The sequence below is a fragment of the Oncorhynchus clarkii genome, chromosome 6 (genome assembly GCF_045791955.1).
Source record: "Oncorhynchus clarkii lewisi isolate Uvic-CL-2024 chromosome 6, UVic_Ocla_1.0, whole genome shotgun sequence".
NCBI classification, from domain to species: domain Eukaryota; kingdom Metazoa; phylum Chordata; class Actinopteri; order Salmoniformes; family Salmonidae; genus Oncorhynchus; species Oncorhynchus clarkii.
In genome coordinates this window covers 36,771,216-36,796,804 of record NC_092152.1, presented here as the reverse complement: position 1 = coordinate 36,796,804, position 25,589 = coordinate 36,771,216, and the positions used below count along the sequence as shown (strand labels likewise).

Here is a 25,589-nt window from a genome sequence, read left to right as displayed (position 1 = left end):
TTGAAATCAACTTTGATCTTTAATGACTGGTACATTTTAACCTTGCAACTTTTCACTTTACATTCTAATACGAAATAATACATTAAAAAACAACAAATATCACACATCAGCATTTTGATAACAGCTACTGATCATAAAAATAATTACAGCTGTAGAGGTATTTTGTACACATATTTCAAAGAAAAATTTGGGGAAGAGTGGAATGTTTAGTACCTTTTAGTTGGGCTTCAGTTTGCAACATCAAGCGACACGTTTCTTCCACAATGCTTAGATCATATCCTTGCTTGGTATTAGTGGCATTTATAGCTGTCAGCTTAATGTTGGGGACTTTCTTTTTTTTTGTGCATTTATTTTCTTATTTGTCCCTGCTGTCTATGACTTGAATAGTTAGTTTAATTGGAACAAGACTTCTGCTAAAAAAAAAAAGAGCACGTTATTATACCTGCATAATTCTACATGTACTGCACCTGTGCTCGTATGTACATACCTGTCACCTTCGTTTGACTATTAAAAACGAATAAGCATGACCAGGCCAGGGGGTGCCTATGAGGATACTTCAATGCAACATTGGTTTATATACACACGTGTCAAGTGTGTTACTTCTTATAATAAATAGGGAGTGCATAATTCAGGTGGTGTTGTTGATTCTATTTCATTTAGAAAGATTGTGGATTGTTTCAAGATCATTTGAGAGTTGAACAGAAACAATATTGCCCCCCCCCCCCCCCCCCCAAAAAAAAAAAAACAGAATTAGAATTACTTCTAGACGTGATGTGTGACTGAGCTATACATACAGGAGACTTGAGTGCGTGTTAGTGTGTTTGCCTCCGTGTATATGGCTAGAAGTGGAGGGTGCGTGTCAGAATCATTTTACATGTCCCCTCAAGTTTCAGCTTTCTCTTTCTGCTCTTTCTTCTTGCTCTTCTTTAGGAACGAGGGGGCCTTGAACTTCTTTTTCTTCTTAGAGGGGGACTTGGAGGGGGATCCCTCAGGGGTGTTGCTGGGCGGTTTAGCGGGTGGGGCAGCAGGGGTGGTGGAGGGGGGTGTAGAAGTGTCATTGGTAGACAAAGCCTTCATCCCTTTCTCCAGCTCCTCCGTGGTCTGCTTCTCCTCCTCTCCTTTCCCGTTCTGAACTGCTGTGGAGTCTTTCTTTGTCTCATCTTGCTCATTTATTATTGGAGTAAAACAAAGCAAAGGAAAAAAACTATCAGAGTAAATAGATTGTTTTTGTGTTAGCTGCATGGAACAGTAGGGGAGAGTGGAGTAAGTCCATAGTATGCGGGAAGTACACAGAAAATATACAACCCCCACCATCGATATAGCCGTCTGTAGAGCATGCAAAAAAACATCCTTCCTACATATATTTCAGGATGTTGTGTATCCCTGGGAATAAGCAGAATTCATGTAAAAACCTAGCTTGCCCCCCAAAAAAGTGATACGGGTATGGGGTAAGTTGAGCCGCAGGACAGGGTACGTTAAGCCACCTTCTGCCCTGATTTAAATATTACCGCTACCTTTTTAAAACTCTGTCTTTATTTCCCCCAATTCAACACAATCCCTTTTTGTCTTTAAGTCATTTTAAGCATATTTTAACACAGGCTTAACACCTAATAAACACTTTGTGCTTTTTAAAAACACTTTTAAATAGGCCAGGCCCTGTTGTTACCTCATATCCCAGCGATAATGCCTTGCATTACGCCTGGGAAGAAAACACTTACATTTGCTCAACTTGCTATTAACTTACCCCATGCCCACTGGCTCATCTAAACCCAAGGGAAACATTTTGAATATATAGCCCACACATCTACAAGGATGCACTTTCATGCTCGGACATGTTTAAGACCTCATATTGAAGCTTATAGAGACCCCAACTGATGTATAACAATCTTAAAAGGATCTACTTTGGTTTAGATGCAAGCATCATGGAACTTCTGACACAACAAATGAATTAGACTTGCTTACCACTTTTTCCATGTGGTTTCTTCCTTCACAGACTCCATGAAATGATGACCTCTTTCTAAATATTTGGTCAAATTATTTTTTGGGGTATGGTTTCAGAGAAAAAAGGGTGGCTCAACTGACCCTTTTGGCTCAACTTACCCCACTCTACCCTTCACTGCAGACATGTCATGTCATTGCAGTTGTGCCCAACAAAACATGCTCGGTTAATGAGAGTGCAACCATGTCTTACAGTTTGTTTCTCAGTACTTACTTACTATTGAGACAAGATCTCAGTACCAGAGGGGTGCCCTATGGGTCAGTATAGAGGAGCATAGACAAAGACGAACACAGAGACAGAAGGAGAGAGGTACATACAGTAGTTGTGAAGACAAATGGGCGTCACAAGACGGCGCTGAAATGTGACACATTTACAACAACAACAAACACCACCACACACACACACACACACACACACACACACACACACACACACATCACTCAGCCACTGAGCTTATTGTACAATATTCTCCTAATTGAGATCCATGCACGTAACTCCATACATTGATGTCAATGCATGTTTAATGCGAACGTCCATGTTACATATCTCAAGTTAGGATTGAAATATTTAGGGAAATATTCAATGATGGTGAGCGCAACAGGGGTTGTGGAGACAACAGTACAGGGTCCCACATATTGTCATGCAGGAATTTGAGCGGTCCTTCTCCCCTGTATGCAAGGCAAGCAGAGACAGCTGTGTGTGTTCAGCACTGCAGGCCGAGTCTCACCTGAGGGTGGGGGATTGCAGGGGGTAGGGTTGTTGGTGGAGGGGGTAGCTGGGAGAGACTCCTTCTCGTTCTCCACCTCCTCCCCTACTGACGCACAGAACGACAGACAGACACAGGAGAACAGCGCATAGAGCTAATTCTAGTAAGCCGCGTGCAAGAGTTGTGAGGCAGAGTGAGAAGTGAATTAGGAATTGGTGAAAGAAAGGCACATTAACTGTACAGTCTGAGGTTTCATTGCTGTGAGTATAGCGAGCCTTGCCTGGCCACCCAAACTCCTTGCTCCTGGTCCAATGCTACACCACGCCCACGGACGTTAGTCTCTTCTCCGCAATGAGCCTGGATCTGAGTACCTCCCCAAAGATTTATAGAAGGCAAACACATTCTAACCGTTCTGAAAACGATGGGTTGGGCCAGAGCCAGAGCCATAACACACATGGGTAAATACTCTGATTGGTTAGAGATGAACCAATCGCTGATGATTTTCTACAACACCCCTCATTTGGACGTCACCAGAAACGACTTCAACGACGGCAGTCTCAGACTGAAGTATGTAGCGAACATAGCGGAATAATACGTTTGAGTCATAAGGCAATAGCGAGCCAATAGTAAGACACATTTAGAGTGAGGGATAGTGTAAGGCAACATTTCGAGAGCTTGGGACTATAAGGTTCTATCTGCAAAAAGATTATTCTGAGATAATTGGCTTTAATGTTCCCGAACCCTCATTGGTTTGAATGGTGTCAGCAATTTTTTAAAATCTTTTATTCTTTTGAACTTAACATTAATTGGGATATTTAGAGAACTATACACACTGTAGGTAGCGAACATTGAACAGAACATAGCTATGTCAGTAACAACATTTTGACAAAAATGCAGATAGAAACTAATAGTCCAAGCTCTGGATTCAGTGTGAGGGATAGCTTTTGGGAGCAGTGCACTTACCATCTGTTTGACCTCCTGCTTTCCTCTGCACCTCCTTGCGGTACTCCTCCAGCTCCTTGTCTGTCAGCTGGTTAAACGGGTTGGGGGTCTCCGCCTCAAGTATCGCAAGTTCTGCCGGGTCTGGAGACTAGGATGAAAAGGAGAAGGAAAGGATATTACAATTGTTTTGGTTTTGATAATCACTGTCGACCCAAGAGGCTTCCCATCTCATTTCAATTTCACACTCAAATGATTCGTTCCCAGGAAAGTTGAACATTGCAATATCTTCCAAGTCTTCTTTGCGTTTGCTCTAAGAAGAGCTCCTGGGTTTAATCGTCTTCATGGTTCATGATTCCTTCCCTCTCTCAGACTATCTTATTCATTTGTTTACCTTTACTTTGATGCTTTTGTTGACTGAGAGCACACTCTTTTTTACAGCAACATGCAGTTTTTTCTGGACCTGGGGAAGATTAGCAGGGTGGAGGATGAGGGGTTAAATGAATGAATGAATGGACTTTACAATGAGAAACAGGGGAGAAAGGAGGATTAGTGGGGATGGTTAGGTGGCCAAAGTAGCTTCTGCAGCTGGGTTAGGAATCGTATTTAACCAAGACAACAGGGTAAACAACCCATCTCTTGCGACAAGACCATAGGGCCTCAGTTTAACACCTAAGACAGAAATACCGTACATCAAATGAAAATGTAAAAAGCAAGAATTCATACATACTCCAGCACTAGTAGGCACATCACTGTAGACCTAGTACTTGAGCCTTACCAGTGGACTACCGTCCGTTATGACACCGGCTAGTACTTGGGACTGGGGTCCTGCTGTCTTCATGTCCTGACGGTTCTGCTGCCGGATCTGGAGATACACAACAAGAACCCGAAAGGCTGAAAACCCAACACCAAACCATGAGATCCCTGTAATACATCCAATACTGTGACATCATCGCTCACTGGGAGCAGTTAAGGCAGACGTACCTTATTTCGTGTTTCCAGCACCTCTTGAGGGTTGGTAAAAAGAGGGACAAACTGATTTGAGTTCTCCATCTTGATGGCTCCTTGTTGCATCTCCTCTGTCTTCAGCCACTGACGAAAGAGAGATGAGTGTTGAGGGTCAGGAGTTCGGCTGCATGACCCATCCCATAAACATTGCTTCAAATGCTTTGGCCCCATCAACACGTTTGTGCTTTCAATGACATTTTCTGGGGACAAAGTTGATCTTATATATGACAGTGTGTGAGCGAGAGAGAGAGAAAGGCATTGGGCTGGGCAATGTGCCTTTCTCGAATGTCATCCTCCTAATATTCCATGGAATCCAGTAAAGAATATTTTCACCATGGTCATTTCTCTCTGAATGCATGTTTAACTGGAATCAAGACACAACAATAACCAGGGTGTTATACAGTGTTGTTGTCATTCTGAGTGCAGTGTCATTATTATCACGTGTTCTCAGACAGAGAAACACCCCTGCAGTGACTTTCTTTTCCACCACCAGAGGGCAGATAGCACTGCAGTAATCAACACCAGTACTGGGCTTTCCCCTGCAATGCAGAGGACAGGGTAAAGAGAGGTTGGGAGGTACAGGAGAGAGAGAGAGACCGGGAGAGTGAGAGCTAGTCTCCTCCCCTTGCCTGATGTAAAAAGGTCTCTGCCTGGCTGGTATTGTTCTGTCTGAAAGGACTCCATTGCTGGAGTACTCTATAACAATCTCTCTCCCTGAGGTACTACAGCAAACACCCTGTTTTAAACACCTTTTCACACACACAAATAAAGGTTGCATCTGCATCCATTAATTAGCCACACACACACATAGCCTTTAATGGCTGTTCAATTCAATTGCATTAGTGGAAATTCTAATATAATAGATATTTAAAATAAAAGCAACAATGTTGAGGGAACATTGCCCTCAGATACTTACTGTGGTGTGCTGGTGTCCGAGGCTGGCCCTCAGATACTTACTGTGGTGTGCTGGTGTCCGAGGCTTGCCCTCAGATACTTACTGTGGTGTGCTGGTGTCCGAGGCTGGCCCTCAGATACTTACTGTGGTGTGCTGGTGTCCGAGGCTGGCCCTCAGATACTTACTGTGGTGTGCTGGTGTCCGAGGCTGGCCCTCAGATACTTACTGTGGTGTGCTGGTGTCCGAGGCTGGCCCTCAGATACTTACTGTGGTGTGCTGGTGTCCGAGGCTGGCCCTCAGATACTTACTGTGGTGTGCTGGTGTCCGAGGCTGGCCCTCAGATACTTACTGTGGTGTGCTGGTGTCCGAGGCTTGCCCTCAGATACTTACTGTGGTGTGCTGGTGTCCGAGGCTGGCCCTCAGATACTTACTATGGTGCGCTGTTGTCCGAGGCTGGCCCTCAGATACTTATTGTGGTGTGCTGGTGTCTGAGGCTGGCCCTCAGATACTTACTGTGGTGTGCTGGTGTCCGAGGCTGGCCCTCAGATACTTACTGTGGTGTGCTGGTGTCCGAGGCTGGCCCTCAGATACTTACTGTGGTGTGCTGGTGTCCGAGGCTGGCCCTCAGATACTTACTGTGGTGCGCTGGTGTCCGGGGCTGGCTTGGTCTTGGTTCACCCTCAGGTAGGAGTTGGGGGTGTTGAGCCAGCGGGTCTTCTCCAGTTGCTGCCGCTGGGCGTAGGGGTGCTGGCGGGGTAACGGGTGCACTCCCTCCTCCTCAAACTGGAAGGAGTGGACTGTGGCAGGGACCTCCACCTCCCTCCGTGTCCGAGCGCGCTCCAGGAGCACGGGGAAGCGGTAGGCGTAGCCGGTACGGTAACCCTGGAGGGTGGGGAGAGGGAGGTTTATAGGAAGGTTTTTGTCTGATTGATATATTGTAAATGTCCAATGTCCAGGGGTAAAAGTGATCCATGTGATCCACATCCTGGAGGGTTAAAGTAGGTAAGACCTGTGTCTGGAGCCCTCTTAGTCTCTGCACATTCTATGTACTGTTTATCCAGTGTTGTGTGTGGTGGATGTTAATGGATTCGTGCAGGGGGACACACGTGACCTGTTTGCTAAGATCCAGTGCAGTGCATGTCATAAACAGCATTTTACCTGCCCTAATGACTTTCCCCATTCCACAAAATTGACAATGCTTGTAGCATTGTAAAGCAGTACTCTACAATGAATTGTTCCACTAAATTGAAAATACTTCTAGCATTGTAAATGTGCTTCTGTCTTTTGATCTCACCAGGTTGTCCAGAGTCCTCATGAGAGCCTCAAACTCGTGCTCCCCGAGTCGACTCTTGGTCAGGGGGCCGAAGGTGGATCCGGCCCAGCCCACGGTGCCTGCAGCGTTGGGTTTGTGGGTGGAGCGGTCCAGCATGATCAGGTTCTGCTCTCCTCCAGCACTGCACAATGCTGACACCTGTCAGCACAACACAGGATTGCAGCAGTGTGTTATGCTTTGTGTTTGGCAAGCATACAGTTATAGTACTGCACATACAACAGTCACAGTACAAGGGTACTAAGGCAAGGACAAGCATTCAGGAGTGAAACTGTCAAAGCTGTGCATGTGTGTGCTGTTACTCTCTCTCGTACACACACATACACAGACATTGAGCTATGAGTCTGGCAGTTCTCTCCCTCTCCCTCTCCCTCTCCCTCACCCTCTTCCTCTGTCTTTCTCTCTCACACACACACAGTCACTGAGCTATGAGTCTGGGAGTCCTCCTTCTCTCTCTCAAGTGTGGTTGTCAGAGTTGTGCCTCAAGCCTTTGGCAGGAGGAAGCAGCAGAAGCGATGTCAGTACGTGTGTCTCTGTACCTGGATCTGACAGGCAGCCTGTATGTGGTAGATGGTGTAGAAAGCCTCCTCCACTGACTCCCCCAGGGCCACGATGCCATGGTTTCGAAGCAACAGCACCTGGGAATAAAGATAGACTTCAGCAAGAAAAAAAACGTAGTAAAACCCTCTTTTGCCTCAGAGTACACTCTTATTTTTGTTCATTATCTCTCATTTCCTCCTCTTTCTTCGGCCCTGTCAATGCAATTGTTATTGTTTAACAAATATATTGAGTAAAAGTAACTAATGTTTTCACTATTTATGGTGCCATTTTTTTCTCAAGCAGCAAATTAGCAGTATCAGGACAATCACAAGCCTGTTCCGTTAACCCTTGCTCTGCCATAATGTTTTCACCTTGCAGGTGGGCCCGAGACTCTTCTGAAGCTCCACCCGGTCCTCCTCGTTCTCCATCAGCCCATTATAGTCGTAGGACGCCACCTCACCCACCAGCAGAGCCTCATGGGACAGTGGCAGCAGGCCACACTTCATGGCGGACACCTGCACACACAGACAACTAACTATAAGTCACATTCTGGAATGAAGGATTTGACATGCTTTTTCAACACTGGTCATCATTAAATGTGAAGAATGTCTATATCTTATACTAAACAGTATAATCTCTAGTTCTACCTAGTCCTAAAACTCTATTATTTTAGAAAAAACATTTGAGACTTTGTGAATATATGTTAATGATAGTTCTGAGTGTGCCCTGTCCCCTAGGCAGGGCCCCAGTGTGTGTGTGACTCACGGCGGCAGTGGCGGGGGTGTGGAGGTGCACCAGACAGCGTACGTCTGGCCGGGTAGAATAGATGGCTGAGTGGAGGCTGAAGGAATCCAGGTCTACCCCCAGGGTGGTGCTGCCCCTCTCCACCACCTCCCCAAGGATATTCACCTTCGCCTGGGAGGACAACAACGCAGAGCAACACTAGCATTAGAGCTCAGTGTCATATTCATTTATATTTGTGCAATGCTTATTGCAATGCGTATTGGTTATTACAATGTTCAACTGTTATTAAGCCCTTGTTGAAGGAGTTCTGTGATAACAGGGGCAAGTTAAACTAGGGCATCAGTGAGATGACTGAATAGTTAGTGCTTACGTGTATCGGCCAGTATAAAAGTACCGTTTACGTTAGCAGCTAAACTCAAATGTGGATCAGGCTATTTACATAATAACCCACAGCAAGTAGAGAGGTTCGCTTTATGACTGTGGAGCAGAATTAGTAGTGAACTCACCAGGCTAGAGGCAGTGACCTCACCATAGGCCAGGCCATTGGGCAGAACCAGGAAGTGCTCCTGTTCCTTACTGACACGCAGCTGACAGGAGACAACACACACACACACACACACACACACAGCTCTGTCAGATACCAAACTTTACGAACAGGGATAGAGAAAAGGAAGGGACGGATAGAATGCAAACAGAGCGAGAATAAGGCCAAAGGTATAAAAATAAAAAAAACTTAAAAAACAAAGATAGAGTGAGAGAAAGTAAAGGTAAAAACTGAGATGTTGTCCTTTTAAAATGAGTTACACAACGGCATAGTCAAGTATCTGCTCCAAACTTTCAAAACCTGCATACAATTTTACTCTCATTGATAGGGCTGTGGCGGTCAGCCAGTGATTGTCAAGCAAATAACTGGTCGGTCTCACGGTAATTGACAGTTCATTAACATAAACACATTTAGCATCTCCTGGCTTAGGTCTGGTGATGCAGAGCTTTGAAACAACTACATTTTTAGAAAGTCTAATAAATCAATGTAATATAGCCTACACCACATACAGCCTTCACAATAAATCCATTATTTATTTTAGACAGATCTAAAGAAGCATGATATGAAGAAAATGTAGTCTATTTGAGAAGAACAGAATAGCATAGTCTGAGTTGTCCTTATGTTAGGTCCTGATCTGGCTATACCATATGGCTGTGGGCTACACTAGTTCATTTAGCAGACAAGATTTGCTTAGAATTCCATACCATTATTTTATAGTATGAAGAATACAATTGAACAAAGCTGAATAAAACAGAAAGGATATTTTCTCCAAACGATTTGAGGGAGTGTGCATTCTGTGTTGAGCGGTTAACAAAGAAATACGTACTCCTATCTGCTCAATTTAGAGTTATAAATGTAATGTTAGTTGTTCTACAAACATTGGGCTATATTTTTTCTTTTTAATACATTGTAAGGCAGCATGATACGACTCTAATGATGATATGAAAAAAGTTGCTTGAAAAGGCATGAGCTCTGCTTTGTGTTGTGTGCAAGCTGTACACACTGCATCAGTCTCTCATTCACAATTTGAGAAGCACTTGATAATGCCTAGAATTTCACGGCGGCATCCCCTTTGTGTGGCCATAATGCCTCCTAAAAAAAATCCATGCCTTTTGCGGCTAGTGGCTATTGTGCCCTTCTCCCTGAGTACTGCATGCTCCATCACATGATCGGGTCTTTCACACAGGCTACAAGTGAAGACAGACACATCAGGGATGCAACTGCACACGTCCTTATCCAATTCCGAGGTGCTTATTGAAGATATTGGAAGAACTGTCCACATTTACTTTTTGTCAGCCAATAAGATGAGTAGGCCTAGGCACTAGCCTATGTCAATCTACCATCCCCCATAGTACAAAAGTCGACCTAATCTATTCTGTGCAAGAAATAAATATTCCAAACATAGTCTGGGACAGTTGTGGGACGCGATCGATTTTTATGCGATGTGGCTGACGCAACAGATCAGAACATTTATCTTAAAATATTGATAAACTATTAGGCTATTTCTTCACATTATAAGGGCAGCAATGAGCTCATGGCAGTAGGCTATAAGCGCAAATGTTCCATTAGCAGGAAAACACCATTATCAAAAGTAACCGCAAATGCAACTATGCACATAATGCTTTTATTATTAAAGGTGCATTTTTATGGTGAAAATTATCTTCCCCAAACATGAAACTCACACGCTGCTTATGTATGCCAGTTAGGCTCTACATACCTTGTAAAGTGGATTAATGTCCTTAATTTTAAGAAGTTATTTGGCCACTTTAGTTGTGATACAAACCTTATTAAAACATATAGGCCTATGGAATAGGCTACATGAGGTGTGTGACTATGATTAGAAAAAGTCGCAAAAAAAGGGCATTGTTTCTTATGCTGGGCATCATTCACAACTGATAATATATACTACAAGTGATGGGCTAATATTGTCACCCATCAGACTATTCTTGATTTAAGCTTGTCTTTACATATACTAAATAATATATGTGTGAAATTTGTTTTGATTTAGAATGGACCATTATGATGCACCTGTATCGAAACAGAGGCAGCGGGAAAAAATACATGTCATCTATGCACTTAAATAGCGAATGGAGGATGCTTTTCCCCATGGTTTATTTTCATGCCAGCCAGGTAGGCTATACTCCTGTTGTAAAGATAAGCAATGTGCTTAATATTAGGAAAGTTGAGAAATACATATAGTAGGCCTAGCCTATAGAAAGCTGATGGGATCCTCCTATTTTTATTAGCGGCCATCACTCTGTTTTCTCCCGCAATTACATAGGCTATAGAAATACTCCGCAACATGAGCTCTCATGAAGTGTTTGATTAGATCTTCGATTACATTTGCGTTGATGTCAGAGTGATGAGAGGGACAATAGAGTGCTGAGTACCAGGCAGTTAGCAAGTTTGGTAGGCTAATAATGACCGTCAGCAGCATCAGAGCTTTGAGAAGCCTAACTACCGTGACTAAACGGTCATGTGGAATTTGACTGCCTTCATGACTTGTGACCGCCGGTGTGGCGGTAATATGGTCACCGCAACAGCCATACTCATGGACATTGTAATGGTAATGATGGTACTAAAACCATCCCTTAGAACAGTAGTGCTTTTTGCATTGTCAAAATAGGGCTCTAAAAGAACAAAGCAAAAGAATGACAGAGAGAAAGAAACATAGAAAGAGAGTGTCAGCCAGGCAAGTCTACTCACGGTGAGGCAGGTGTGGCTGAGCTGGGCCCAGCCGTAAAGGTCCAGAAGGCGGTGGACACTGGCCAGTTTACAACGCATCAGCCTCTCTCCCTTCACCATGCCGCTGGGCTCCAAGCCATGCAGGTCGTTGATGGGCGTCACCATCATCATGCCTACACAGAGAGAGAAGTCAATAGCAGATCACCAAACATTATCTTGTGTGTGTTTTTTTAATCTGTTGGTGAGGCGATTCAGGGAGTTATTTGTCTGTGTCTTGATGTTAGAAATCGATTGCAAAATTGCCCTATTTGGCTCAATGTCTGGGTGACGTCTATTTTAACAGGAGTATGTCCATGAGTATGTTTGTGTGTGACTGTGTCTATGTGCGTGCGCATGTATGCGCGCGTGTACCTGTACAGTACCTGTACTGGAGGGGGAGGCGGACAGGGCGGCAGGTGAGCCATGAGAGGCCATGTAATCAGCTAGCTGCCTCAGAGCCCAGAGGTTGGAGCTGCTGCCTCCCTTCTTCATCTGTTCCTGGATCAGAACATCCAGCTCCTCACGGAACGACTGCACACACACACACACACACACACACACACACACACACACACACACACACACACACACACACACACACACACACACACACACACACACAACTATTAGTCTGCATGCTGCTAAAATGCACACACAATTAGCCTGAGGGCTAAAACACTCACCCAAACACACTCACAAATACTGCATAGAGCAGCATAGTTCCTAGAGCAGACAGACACATCAAATGTTCACAATAAAAGGCTTTTAAACCGCATCATCTAATGCATTTCTCTCTCGCCATTCATTAGCACTGTCCGCTGCTACTGCCTATCTTCACAACTCCAGGCCTCCTTTTTGTGTCCCTCCCACACACACACGTGCACACAGGCACAGCACATGCGCACACACACACACACACACACACACACACACACACACACACACACACACACACACACACACACACACACACACACACTATGGCAAAGGCTCCCGTATGCAGCTGTCAAGTGGTGATTCAGAGCAGATTAAATCTGAGCTGTGGAGATAATCATATCTTTGGAGATCTAATGAGGGGGAAGGGAGAGTGGAGGGCAGAGAGATTGGACACAGGGTGTACATGAAAGGGTGGAACGATGGGATGAGGGGGAGGTCAGGGTAGAGTGAGTAAGGGATGTCCATAATGCAAAACTGAAGTGGGACTTTTTAAAACCGCTCCTTGAAAAGTTATGTGCATATGCACGCTCACACAGACCCAAACAGACTGGACGCACACACATGAACACACACACACACACACACACACACACACACACACAGTGTTCTACTCACCGGGCTCTGCAGGAGGCTGGAGACGCGTTTCTTGTGTTGGGGCCCGGAGGAGCCAGGTGTAGAGTGCTGTGGAGACACAAGAGCCTCGAGGACCCCATCACTAGGGCCCCCATCGCTGGAGCTCTGCTGCACAGGCGTGCCCTTAGGGGTGGGCGTGGTGCTCATCTTCTACTGCTTACAAGGGGGTGTCACAGGACGTGGGGTGGGGAGAGCTGGGAAGAGGAAAATAAGATAAATTAATTTATGTTTCAAATAGATAGATATACATTTAGAAAATATAATTTTAAGTCATGCTAGTGACGCACACACTCTTAATTTATGCAACAATAAATACAGTGCATGAATGGACTGTATTTTTTGTTGTTTTTATTGTAATCTACTGTAGGTACCAAGCCTCAACTTTCAACATAGACACAGGAGTTTACCTCCCACCCCAAAACCAGGGATGAGATATTCCACAGAGTAAAGCCTGTGTGGGATGTTGGCTAGCGGAACCAATAGGAAGTGGAGAAATGCAGCATTAGCAGTAAGAGCTCAGACAGCAACATTACAACGCCCGCCAGCAGGAAGTCAACTCAATCATAGAGGGCCAGTAATGGGAGAACCAGTAAAGACTTACCGTAAAGGTTTTCAAAAAGAGCCAACCAACCCTCCCCCAGTGAACATACACTTTTCTGCTAACAGCAGATAAGACCACAAACACGCCCTCTCTCCTGTGCTATCTGAAACTACTCTGATTAGCCACATGCACAGTGCCTTCAGAAAGCATTCAGACCACGTAACTTTTTCCACATTTTGTTACATTACAGCCTTTTTCTAAAAGTGCTTAAATAAAATAATTTATGAGTTATCTAGAAATGTCTTACATATAAAACACAGAAATACCTTATTTACATAAGTATTCAGACCATTTGCTATGAGACTCGAAACTGATCTCAGGTTCATCCTGTTTCCATTTATTATCCTTGAGATGATTCTACAACTTGGACTACACCTGTGGTAAATTAAATTGATTGGACATGATTTGGAAAGGCACACACCTGTCTATATAAGGTCTCACAGTTGAGAGTGCACATCAGAGCAAACATCAAGCCATGTTGCCGAAGGAATTGTCCGTAGAGCTCCGAGACAGGATTGTGTCGAGGCACAGATGTGGGGAAGGGTACCAAAAAAAATTCTGCAGCATTGAAGATCCCCAAGAACACAATGGCTTCCATTATTCTTAATGGAAGAAGTTTGGAACCACCAAGACTCTTCAAGGAGCTGGCTGCCCGACTAAATTGAGCAATCGGGGAGAAGGGCCTTGGTCAGGGAGTAGACCTAGAACCGATGGTCACTGACATAGCTCTAGAGTTCCTCTGTGGAGATGGGAGAACCTTCCAGAAGGATAACCATCCCTGCTGCACTCCACCAATCAGGCCTTTATGGTAGAGTGGCCAGGCAGAAGCCACTCCTCAGTAAAAAGGCACCTGACAGCCCACTTGGAGTTTGCCAAATGTCCCCTAAAGACTCTCAGACCATGATAAACAAGATTCTCTGGTCTAATGAAACCAAGATTGAACTCTTTGGCCTGAATGCCAAGCGTCATGTGTGGAGGAAACCTGGCACCATCCCTACAGTGAAGCATGGTGGTGGCAGCACTATGCTGTGGGGATGTTTTTCAGCAGCAGGGATTGCGAGACTAGTCAGGATCGAGGGAAAGATTAACAGAGCAAAGTACAGAGAGATCCTTGATGAAAATCTGTGCCAGAGCGCTCAGGACCTCAGACTGGGGCAAAGGTTCATCTTCCAACAGAACAATGACCCTAAGCACACAGCCAAGACAACGCAGGAGTGGCTTCGGGACAAGTCTCTGAACGTCCTTGAGTGGCCCAGCCATAGCCCGGACTCAACCCAATCGAATATCTCTGGAGAGACGTGAAAATAGTTGTGCAGTGACGCACCCCATCCAACCTGACAGGGCTTGAGAAGAACTGCAGAGAAGAATACAGGTGTGCCAAGCTTGTAGCGTCATACCCAAGAAGACTCAATGCTGCACCAAAGGTGCTTCAACAAAGTACTGAGTAAAGGGTCTGAATACTTATGTAAATGTGATATTTCAGTAGTTTTTTTCAAATAAATTATCAAAACTTTCTAAGAACCTGTTTTTGCTTTGTTATTGTGAGGAATTATGATTGATGAGGAAAAAATATATTTAACGTGAAAATCACGTGAAAATAACATGCCTGGTATTGTAAACATCTCAAGAATAGGCAAACATGGTGATGAACTCAGATGCTAAATGCATATTTAACCAAACATACAAATCTATGTGCATTTCTTTGAAAATTTATATTTTGGTTGAACTATCCCTTTAAATAGTCAAAGGTGAATTTCAGGATATGCACTTTGTGTTGGTAAATTTTCCCAAGCTCCCAAACTGTTTTGACCCATAATCTGTAAACATTCTACTACTATCTAAATCAGTGGCGGCTCCTCAGAGGAGGAACGGAATCACCATCCTCCTCAGTGAATTTCATAAAAATAAAATAGTGAAACATTTAAAAAGTTTTCCTTTTTAGCTAAAACTATACTAAATACATTCACGTCACCAGATAACTAATTAAAGCACACTGTTTCACAATAAAGGTCTACAGTAGCCTCAACAATACTCTGTAGGGAAGCACCATGGTGTAGCTGGAGGACAGCTAGCTTCCGTCTATGGAATCCACATTCGTCTTCCTCTGGGTACATTGACCTAGAAGACTCATGGTTCTCACCCCCTTCAAAAGACTTACACAGTAACTATGACAACTTCTGGAGGACATCATCCAACCTATCAGAGCTTCTGCAGCATGAACTGGCATGTTGTCATTAATCTACTACTGAAAGCATAAGCTACAACTAGCTAGCACTGCAGAGCATAAAATGTGTTGACTCAAAGAGAGAGAAATACAATAGTTGAACAGTTTTAAACAAATAATTTTATTCAAAAGTGTAGAAGCAAGAGAGAGAGAGAGAGCGAGAGAGAGAGAGAGAGAAAGATAGATTTCCTTGTATTTCTTCCACTTTACTTACTTCGGTAATTAATGCAGCTAGCTAGTTTAGCCTACTCACACCCAGCTCAAACAGCGAGGGATTCTATGTTAGCTAGCAAGCTATGGCTATCCAACACTTGAACTCTTCCAAGTCAAGGTAAGCTTTTGGTTTTACTAATTTATTGCCACCGGGGGCTCACCAGTGTAACTGCTAAACTGCTTACTGACTGTACACTGTACTGGATGATTGTAGCGGTGTCACGCCCTGGTCTTAGTATTTTGTGTTTTCTTTATTATTTTGATCAGACCAGGGTGTGACATGGGTTATTTTATGTGGTGTGTTTTGTCTAGGGGTTTGTTGTAGGTTATGGGATAGTGGTTAGTGGGGTTGTCTAGAATAGTCTATGGCTGCCTGGAGTGGTTCTCAATCAGAGGCAGGTGTTTATCGTTGTCTCTGATTGGGAACCATATTTAGGCAGCCATATTCTTTGAGTATTTTGTGGGTGACTGTTCCTGTCTCTGTGTTTGTTTGCTTGCACCAGATAAGGCTGTTTAGGTTTTCCATGTTTATTGTTTTTTTTTTGGTATTCAGTTGTTCATGTGTACTATTTCGTATTAAAAGAACCATGGTCACTTACCATACCGCATATTGGTCCTCCGATCCTTTTCGCCTCTCCTCTTCGGAAGAAGAGGAAGAAATCCCTAACAAGCGGGTTTACTAATGTGTTTGTTCTATTAGCTTTGTTGACTATGACATTACTTTAGCTAATATGGTGACAAAAATGTAGGCTGTTTTTAATGGTCAGTGGTTATGATATGGTTTGGGATAGAAAGTATTTTTTTGCCTGGTCACAGACATCTGATGTGTTGTGCATTGAAATCCACAAGCAAAGGGAAAAGGTGAGAGGAAGAGAGCATGTAGATGCAAGAAGGAATACAATGTGGCTGCTATGAGAGTGAACTGTGTTTATGTGTGATCAAGGTTGTATTCTGTTGAAAAACATTTCTGAAATGGAAGCAAACGGAGCGAAACAGGAATAAACATACCTGCACGAGAAAGTCTTGTTTGCAACTTTAGGACTAATGATTACACCCTAGATCAACTAGATGCAGGCAAGAGTGTGAAAGGCAGTATTGAATGTGTCACTGTCTGTCCTTGTGTCACTGTCTTTCACCTCAAATTTTTCTCTCGACGTGTGCACTTATGTTGTAAACTTTCATTCATAGGCTAGGTTGTAGCAACCTCATGATGGGTATAGAGAAAATTGAAGCATGTAGTAGGCTAAACCTATCAACGTTACATTGAACTGGGTGAATGGAATATGAATGACAGCCATCCAATTTGCTGTAATAGAAATAAGGCCATGCTCCTCCCTCATCTTAAACTGCACCGACCGCCACTGATCTAAATGCACTCTTAATTCCTCCTCCCTAATGCATTAAATCTATTCCCAAATACCAAGTCACTCCCACCACCAGGCCTAATAGTATGGATGAACTGCTGCCCACAACCTGTCATTTGAAGGAATCTCTTCTGTGGTGGTACAAACTTTAATTAACCTTAGTGCACAATGCTTTCTGTGTACCATCACAGAAAAATCTTAATTATGTGTACTGTAACACCACATTCAGGTTGATTTTTCATCAGTTTTAATACAAGTTTACTTATTTATTTGCCTAAGCTTTCCATCTATTCCCTCTTTCACTTCAGCAGTGATAAATTCATGAACTTATTTGACGAAAAGATCATGATCATTAGAAAGCAAATTACAGACTCCTCTTTAAATCTGCGTATTCCTCCAAAGCTCTGTTGTCTTGAGTCTGCACAACACTGCCAGGACCTAGGATCAAGGGAGACACTCAAGTGTTTTTAATACTATATCTCTTGACACATTGATGAAAATAATCATGGCCTCTAAACCTTCAAGCTGCATATTCCAACTAAACTACTGAAAGGGCTGCTTTCTTTGCTTGGCCCTCCTATGTTGAACATATTAAATGGCTCTCTATCCACCGGATGTGTACCAAACTCACTAAAAGTGGCAGTAATAAAGCCTCTCTTGAAAAAGCCAAACCTGGACCGAGAAAATATAAAAAACTATCGGCTTATATCAAATCTCCCATTCCTCTCAAAATGTTTTGAAAAAGCTGCCTTCCCGAAGACAAACAATGTATACGAAATGCTTCAGTCTGGTTTTAGACCCCATCATAGCACTGAGACTGCACTTGTGAAAGTGGTAAATTACCTTTTAATGGCATCAGACCGAGGCTCTGCATCTGTCCTCGTGCTCCTAGACCTTAGTGCTGCTTTTGATACCATCGATCACCACATTAATTTGGAAAGATTGGAACCCCAAATTGGTCTACACGGACAAGTTCTGGCCTGGTTTAGATCTTATCTGTCGGAAAGATATGAGTTAGTCTGTAGATGATTTGTTCTCTGACAAATCAACTGTAAATTTCGGTGTTCCTCAAGGCTCCGTTTTAGAACCACTATTGTTTTCACTATATATTTTACCTCTAGGTGATGTCATTCGGAAACATAATGTTAACTTTCACTGCTATGCGGATGACACACAGCTGTACATTTCGATGAAACATGGTGAAGCCCCAAAATTGCCCTCCCTGGAATCCTGTGTTCCAGACATAAGGAAGTGGATGGCTGCAAATGTTCTACTTTTAAACTTGGACAAAACAGAGATGCTAGTTCTAGGTCCCAAGAAACAAAGAGATCTTCTGTTGACGCTGACAATTAATCTTGATGGTTTTACAGTCGTCTCAAATAAAACTGTGAAGGACCTCTCTGGACCCTGATCTCTCTTTTGACGAACATATCAATACTGTTTCAAGGATAGCTTTTTTCCATCTACATACCATTGCAAAAATCAGAAACTTTCTGCCCAAAAATGCTTTTGTCACTTCTAGGTTAGACTACTGCAATGCTCTACTTTCCAGCTACCTTGGATAAAGCACGAAATAAACTTCAGTTAGTGCTAAACACGGCTGCTAGAATCTTGACTAGAACCCAAAAATGTGATCATATTAATCCAGTGCTAGCCTCTCTACACTGGCTTCCTGTTAAGGCAAGGGCTGATTTCCAGGTTTTACTGCTAACCTACAAAGCATTACACGGGCTTGCTCCTACCTATCTTTCCAATTTGGTCCTGCCGTACATACCTACACATACGCTATGGTCACAAGACGCAGACCTCCTTACTGTCCCTGGAATTTCTAAGCAAACAGCTGGAGGCAGGGCTTTCTCCTATAGAGCTCCATTTTTATGGAATGGTCTGCCTATCCATGTGAGAGACAAAGACTCGGTCTCAACCTTTAAGTCTTTATTGAAGACTCATCTCTTCAGTGGGTCCTATGATTGAATGTAGTATGGCCCAGAAGTGTGAAGGTGAACGGAAAGGCACTGGAGCAACGAACCGCCCTTGCTGTCTCTGCCTGGCCGGTTCCCCTCTCTCCACTGGGATTCTCTGCCTCAAACCCTATTACAGGGGCTGTGTCACTGGCTTACTGGTGATCTTCCATGCCGTCCCTAGGAGGGGTATGTCACTTGAGTGGGTTGAGTCACCAACATGATCTTCCTGTCCGGGTTGGCATCCCCCTTGTGTTTGTGCCTTGGGGGAGATCTTCGTGGGCTATACTCGGCCTTGTCTCAGGTGGTAAGATGGTGGTTGACGATATCCCTCTAGTGGTGTGGGGGCTGTGCTTTGGCAAAGTGGGTGGGGTTATATCCTGCCTGTTTGGCCTTGTCCGTGGGTATTGTCGGACGGGGCCACAGTGTCTCCCGACCCCTCCTGTCTCAGCCGCCAGTATTCATGCTGCAATAGTTTATGTGTCGGGGGGCTAGGGTCAGTCTGTTATATCTGGAGTATTTATCCTGTGTTATCCGGTGTCCTGTGTGAATTTTAGTATGCTCTCTCTATTTCTCTCTCTTTTCTCTCTCTCTCTCTCACTTTCATTATCCCTCTCCCTCTCTTTCTCTCTCTCTCTCTCTCTCACTTCCAATCTCACACGTTCATTCTCTCACTTTCATTCTCTCTCTCACTTTCATTATCCCTCTCCCTCCCCCTCTCTCTCTTTCTCTCACTTCCATTCTCACACTTTCATTCTCTCACTTTCATTCTCTCTCTCTCTCTCTCTCACTTTCATTCTCTCTTTCTCTCTCTCTCTCTTTTTAGTATGCTCTCTCTATTTCTCTCTCTTTTCTCTCTGTCTCTCACTTTCATTCTCTCTCTCTCATTTTCATTCTCACATTTTCATTCTCACATTTTCATTCTCTCACTTTCATTCTCTCACTTTCATTCATTCATTCTCTCTCTCTCTCTCTCGGAGGACCTGAGCACAAGGACCATGCCTCAGGACCACATGGCCTGATGACTCCTTGCTGTCCCCAGTCCACCTGGTCGTGCTGCTGCTCCAGTTTCAACTGTTCTGCCTGCGACTATGGAACCCTTACCTGTTCACCGAACGTGCTACCTGTCCCAGACCTACTGTTTTCAAGACCTACCTGTTGCACCCTCTACAACCACTGTGATTATTATTATTGGACCCTGCTGGTCATCTATGAACATTTGAACATCTTGGCCATGTTCTGTTATAATCTCCACCTGGCACAGCCAAAAGAGGACTGGCTACCAATCGCAGCCTGGTTCCTCTCTAGATTTCTTCCTAGGTTCCGGCCTTTCTAGGGAGTTTTTTCTAGCCACCGTGCTTCTACAACTGCATTGCTTGCTTTTTGGGGTTTTTGGCTGGGTTTCTGGACAGCACTTTGTGACATCAGCTGATGTAAGTAGGGCTTTATAAATAAATTTGATTGATTGATATAAACATACTCATTTCTGTTGCCTCTGCCCTGGCAGGTTTCAGTTCATGCTGTGCTGTGCTGTGGTGTGGTTGTGAGTGTATCTGCATCCCAAATGGCACCCTATTCCCTATATAGTGTACCACACTTGACCAGAGCCAACCGGGTCCTCTGGACAAATATACTGCTCCTCCACCACTACTTCCTCCTCCTGCTGCTCCCCAGCCTCGTCACCTGAGCTCCAGGAAAATCCGGAGGAAAGAGAAGGAGAGGGGAGCTCTGACAGGGGAGCTCTGACTGCTGGTTATATGATGAGCCTCTGCCAGTCCAAATTAGGCGCTGGGCATGTGGAAACCACATTTAATGTGCATGTGTGCAAATATTTATTGATCTGTGTAAATGCACCGGCCTCTTTCACTGGATTGATATGGCAGCCAGGCCTTTCTCCTGACTCCTGCATGTCCTGAGCTGGAGAACCAGTTAGAGGAAAGAGGGGGTGAATAGGAGAGTAGTCCCAGATTGATTTCTCTGGCCAGGCTTTCATTAGGTTAATGAGAGAAAGTGCAGTTAGTGGATACAAACTAATTATGGAACTACTTTGGAAAAAGTCAGCATTGATTCTGTCTTGTTTATCCATGCTAACCCACTTTCATCTCAGCCAGTGGTCACTACCTAGCTAACTTAAACAAATATATCTGGATGAAGATACAGTGTCTTTGTCATTGGCATTTTAGATCTAGACCCCCTTTTCATCTCAAGTTCTAAAAATAACAGAAAACTCAGCGTTGGTATCTTCCTGAATATTCAATCATAATTATATGCATAATAATGAGATCATCTTTCATAAATGAACAGGCCAAATTGCGTTGGATTGCTTTAATCAAAGTTCCTCTTGAGCATTATTGGTAGGGATGTTAACGTTTTAAATTAACCCTTGTATAATATTAGTCGTCTCTTCTGTGCTCCGGTCCTCATTATTTAGTCAGATTATTTAACTTTTTACTGCAGTGGGCTAAATCAGGGTCATACAGAATGTTTCTTAGTAGTATTAAACAAATATACTTTGAAAGAAAAGTACAGACCTCACACACATGGTTATGGGCTTTAAAAAAAGATAAGAGTTTAAATGTATATGATTTTGAGTTTGCATCCCAATATTACACTTTCTATATCACTGAAGACTGAAATATAACGAAACCGTTTGTAATAGAAACACCTGATTGTCAGTGGGTTTTTGAAATAATGTTTATTAATTATGAAATGATGAACGATTGTTTGTATGCTGTTCTTTGTATGCCATTTTAATATTTGATAATTAACCAATGATATTAGGCCACTCTTGGCCATGATTACAGACACCTGTGTCTTTTGACACTACATAAACGAGTCATCCCGCAGTGTTTGTGATTATACCCTGATGAAGACAGCTTGGCTGTCAAAACGTTGGTAATTAAATTTTGCATCTGAGCTCCTAGAGTGTGTGGCTCTCTTTTATTTGTATTTACATGTTCTGCTATATCAGCTGGGTAGATTTCTAAACTGGCCAGGATGCTGGAAAATCGTTGCAGAAAATCTGTCAAACTATCAGCATCTAAACACGCGAAACATGCCCTGAGATTAGAGCAAGGCTTCTGAAAGGATGTAATTATGGTTTTCATTTATAGTTATCGACAATTATGCGCAAACTTGTGAACTATACACAATCAATGATGAGTGGGCATTCTTCTGAGCCAATGGCTGTCATGCACTACCTAGGTTGGAACAACACATTGTGGAGGATGAAGGATGTTAACTGGAAAGAAATATCAAAATGCACACTCAACAATAGAAAATCTATGAAAAATAGACAAACAGGCAGCTTTAAAGTTCAGCAGAACAACTGGGAACTTGAGAATGCATTTTCATGACATGTTTTAAACAGAACATGGAGCCTAGATAAAACGTAGTGTAAAAAGATACAAAGACAGCTGGAGTTGAACCAAGGACAGGGCCAGGAAGGGTCTGTCTACCTTTTAAGCACTTTCCTGGATTCGGTAAATGGGGACAGTGCATCTCTCCAGACAGCAATGTCTCCACTGTCTTCTCTCTCCTGCATCTTGTCTCCCTTCCTCTTCAGCCATTAGGTCTCCATACATTATTGATTTTCTGACTTACTTCATACCGATAATGTTTATGATAAGTATTCGTATCTGGAACATAAAAGATATTCCACATAAGCTTGTGTGTAGTTTATCTGTACACTTAGGCTACAATTGAAGCGATTCCATTGCGAATAGCTGCATGAAACTATGTAGGCTAATGCCATGGAGTTAAGAGCACGCCATGAGCTCACTCCACAGCTAGCTTGAAATGTCGCTAATGGAGCTGTCGAATTAGACATGTTTCTGTCGTTCAATCGGTTCGTAGTTTGTCAAGGAAGGCGGTCACGTGTGTTTGTGAGCAGAGGACCACTAGTTCACTAGGGGCAGTGGAGCTATATTGTTAGAAGCACACAGACTTCGGTTTCACCTACTAATGAATGATAATGCAGTGAAATAGACTCCATTTAGTAACGTAACCTGTAGCGTCCCACTAAGGATAGATACACCGGCATGTTATACATTGAGACTATCAGAGTTCCTAGAAACTAATCCACAACAGTCTCCATGATGTGCTGGTTCACCAGAGACCAGATTTCTCTCAGAGTATAAAGGGCTTGTGCCATGAACAAATGCTGGGTGCTTGTCTTATCTACATACACCCACCCATTACTCCACAGATAAAAGTCTACCCCTCCACTGTGAGGGAGAAATATCAAATCAAATCAAATGTATTTATTTAGCCCTCCTTACATCCGCTGGTACCTCAAAGTGCTGTCAATCCTGTCTCAATCCTGTCTCGGAGCTCCACGGACAATTCCTTGGACCTCATTACTTGGTTTTTGCTCGGACATGCACTGTCAACGGTGTGACATGATAAAGACAGGTGTTTGCCTTTCCAAATCATGTCCAATTAATTAATTTACCACAGGTGGACACCAATCAAGTTGTAGAAAAATAACAAGGAAGATCAATGGAAACAGAATGCACCTGAGCTCAATTTTGAGTTTAATAGCAAAGGGTCTGAATACTTAAGGTATTTCTGTTTTTTATTTTTAATACATACAAACCAGTTTTTGCTCTGGCCTTATGGGGTATTGTGTGTCGATTGATGTGGTAAAATATTTATGTAATCCATTTTAGAATAAGGCTGTAACGTAAAAAAATGTGGGAAAAGTGAAAGGATCTGAATACTTTCTGAATGCACTGTACATGAAAGAAGCCATTTGATTATGATTACTAAAGCCTAGGAAAGGGAAAGGGGGATACCTAGTCAGTTGTACAACTGAATGCCTTCAACTGAAACGTGTCTTCCGCATTTAACCCAACCCCTTTGAATCAGAGAGGTACCGGGGCTGCCGTAATCGACATTTAAGTCTTCGGCGCCCGGGGAACAGTGGGTTAACTGCCTTGCTCAGGGGCAGAATGACAGATGTTTATCTTGTCAGCGTGGGGATTTGATCCATGAACCTTTCGGTTACCGGCCCAACGCTCTAACCACTAGGTATGTTCAAAACAAATTATCATCTGACGAGAGCAATGCTTTGGGGAGGTGAAAGTGGATTTAAGTGACTCCTTAAAAATAGGCCTAGCCGCCCCATTTTGTTCAGTTCCTCCATAGCAGCATCCCTCATATGATACCCCATGGCCCCTGCACGGCTGCCTAGCAACCAGGCGAGCAGCGCTGCAACATCAGCTCCCACTGCGCGACTGATGTTTCAGCCCTGCCTGGCAGGAGGATCTAAAATGATGGCCACCCGCAATATGCCGAGCTATGTTGTGGTGTTACCAAGAGCTGAGCGGAGACGCTACTTTTTGTCCTCAAGAATCCATTATAGTCTGGCTACACAGGCCCCAATTTGCATAATAAAAAGCGAAATGACCAATCCCCTAAAATTACAAATAAAGGGCGCACCCATGCAAGACGGTCCCTCCTCGTGACATAATCCAATTCCCTTTATGCGGGTTGACGTTGGAAAATAAGAGCATCTGCCATGCATGGGCTATGTCAACTCGAATATAACAGAACCACCATGTAATACGTTTAAAGCCAAAATAAACGAATTTCTAACATCGAAAATAATAGATAGGCTATACTATTCTGACGATGAATGTCCATAAATCATAGGCATCCATGTCTGCTGCGGCAGAACAGATTGCTGGTGATGATTAGCAGACCAATAAAAATGTAGGCCATAGTAGGCAGCACAGCTGGGAGAAAAAGGTGGATCAGCTAGGCTTTTGAAATTATATTATAGGGAATTAGAAATGTTATTAATTTCAGGTTGGAGATGGTTTTATTTTCTACATCACTGGTCATTCTCCCATCAGTGTTATGGCAGGCATGCATCACACATTATAGTATAGGCTTACATTTAATTGCGGAGCAATGTCACCAAATGAAAAGTGTGTATCGGCAAATGGATTATCACGAATATGTTGATAGGTTAAATTACTCAAAACGAATTTACATCAAAGAAAAAAAACATTCAGGTATCTTAAGTTATGTTGAGCGCTTACCTCAGTGCATTTTCCGCGCCTTGTCCTTTGTGGGTGCGCGTCACACCCTCTGTCGTAGGAATTAAAACCCAAGTAACACTATCTGCAGGAATTAAAATGCAACGCTAATGTTTACAGTGCTTGGTGATTCCGCTATGTCTGCCTCTACCGTGGCCGTTGGTATATATCCCCGTTGTTTTTCATCGTTGAGCGCGCCTGGACCTGCCCATCGCTAAGCCTGCCCACACTCCAACACCCTGACCTCCGTAAATGTCTTCTGCACGATCCGACACCGCCTGCACTCCACAAAATTCTACAGCAATTTATTTGATTTGATATAACTTTTTGTGAGAAAACTTCACCTTGGAATTCAATGTAAATATGGTGCACACCCCAATGGTGTTAGTTTTATTTTTGTCCT

At 43.4% G+C, this 25,589-nt stretch overlaps 1 protein-coding gene across 15 annotated transcripts; it reads right to left on the bottom strand.

The window, feature by feature from the left end:
- On the bottom strand, positions 1-25,589 carry LOC139411075 (beta-adducin-like). Of its 15 annotated transcripts, none has more exons than XM_071156908.1 (17): positions 25,190-25,422; positions 12,762-12,973; positions 11,813-11,960; positions 11,412-11,563; positions 8,668-8,748; positions 8,183-8,332; positions 7,789-7,932; positions 7,417-7,515; positions 6,842-7,018; positions 6,184-6,429; positions 4,629-4,736; positions 4,423-4,509; positions 4,039-4,107; positions 3,669-3,795; positions 2,727-2,813; positions 2,217-2,250; positions 1-1,160 (listed from the first exon to the last, which is right to left on the bottom strand). In XM_071156908.1, coding segments are annotated over exons 2-17 (1,875 nt in total). In that variant the 5' UTR covers positions 12,927-12,973; positions 25,190-25,422; the 3' UTR covers positions 1-1,159. The 15 variants fall into 15 exon arrangements, with proteins under 15 accessions (XP_071013009.1, XP_071013012.1, XP_071013002.1 ...); XM_071156910.1 differs by having other exon boundaries at positions 901-1,160; positions 2,213-2,250; positions 2,727-2,810; XM_071156909.1 differs by having other exon boundaries at positions 1,040-1,160; positions 2,213-2,250.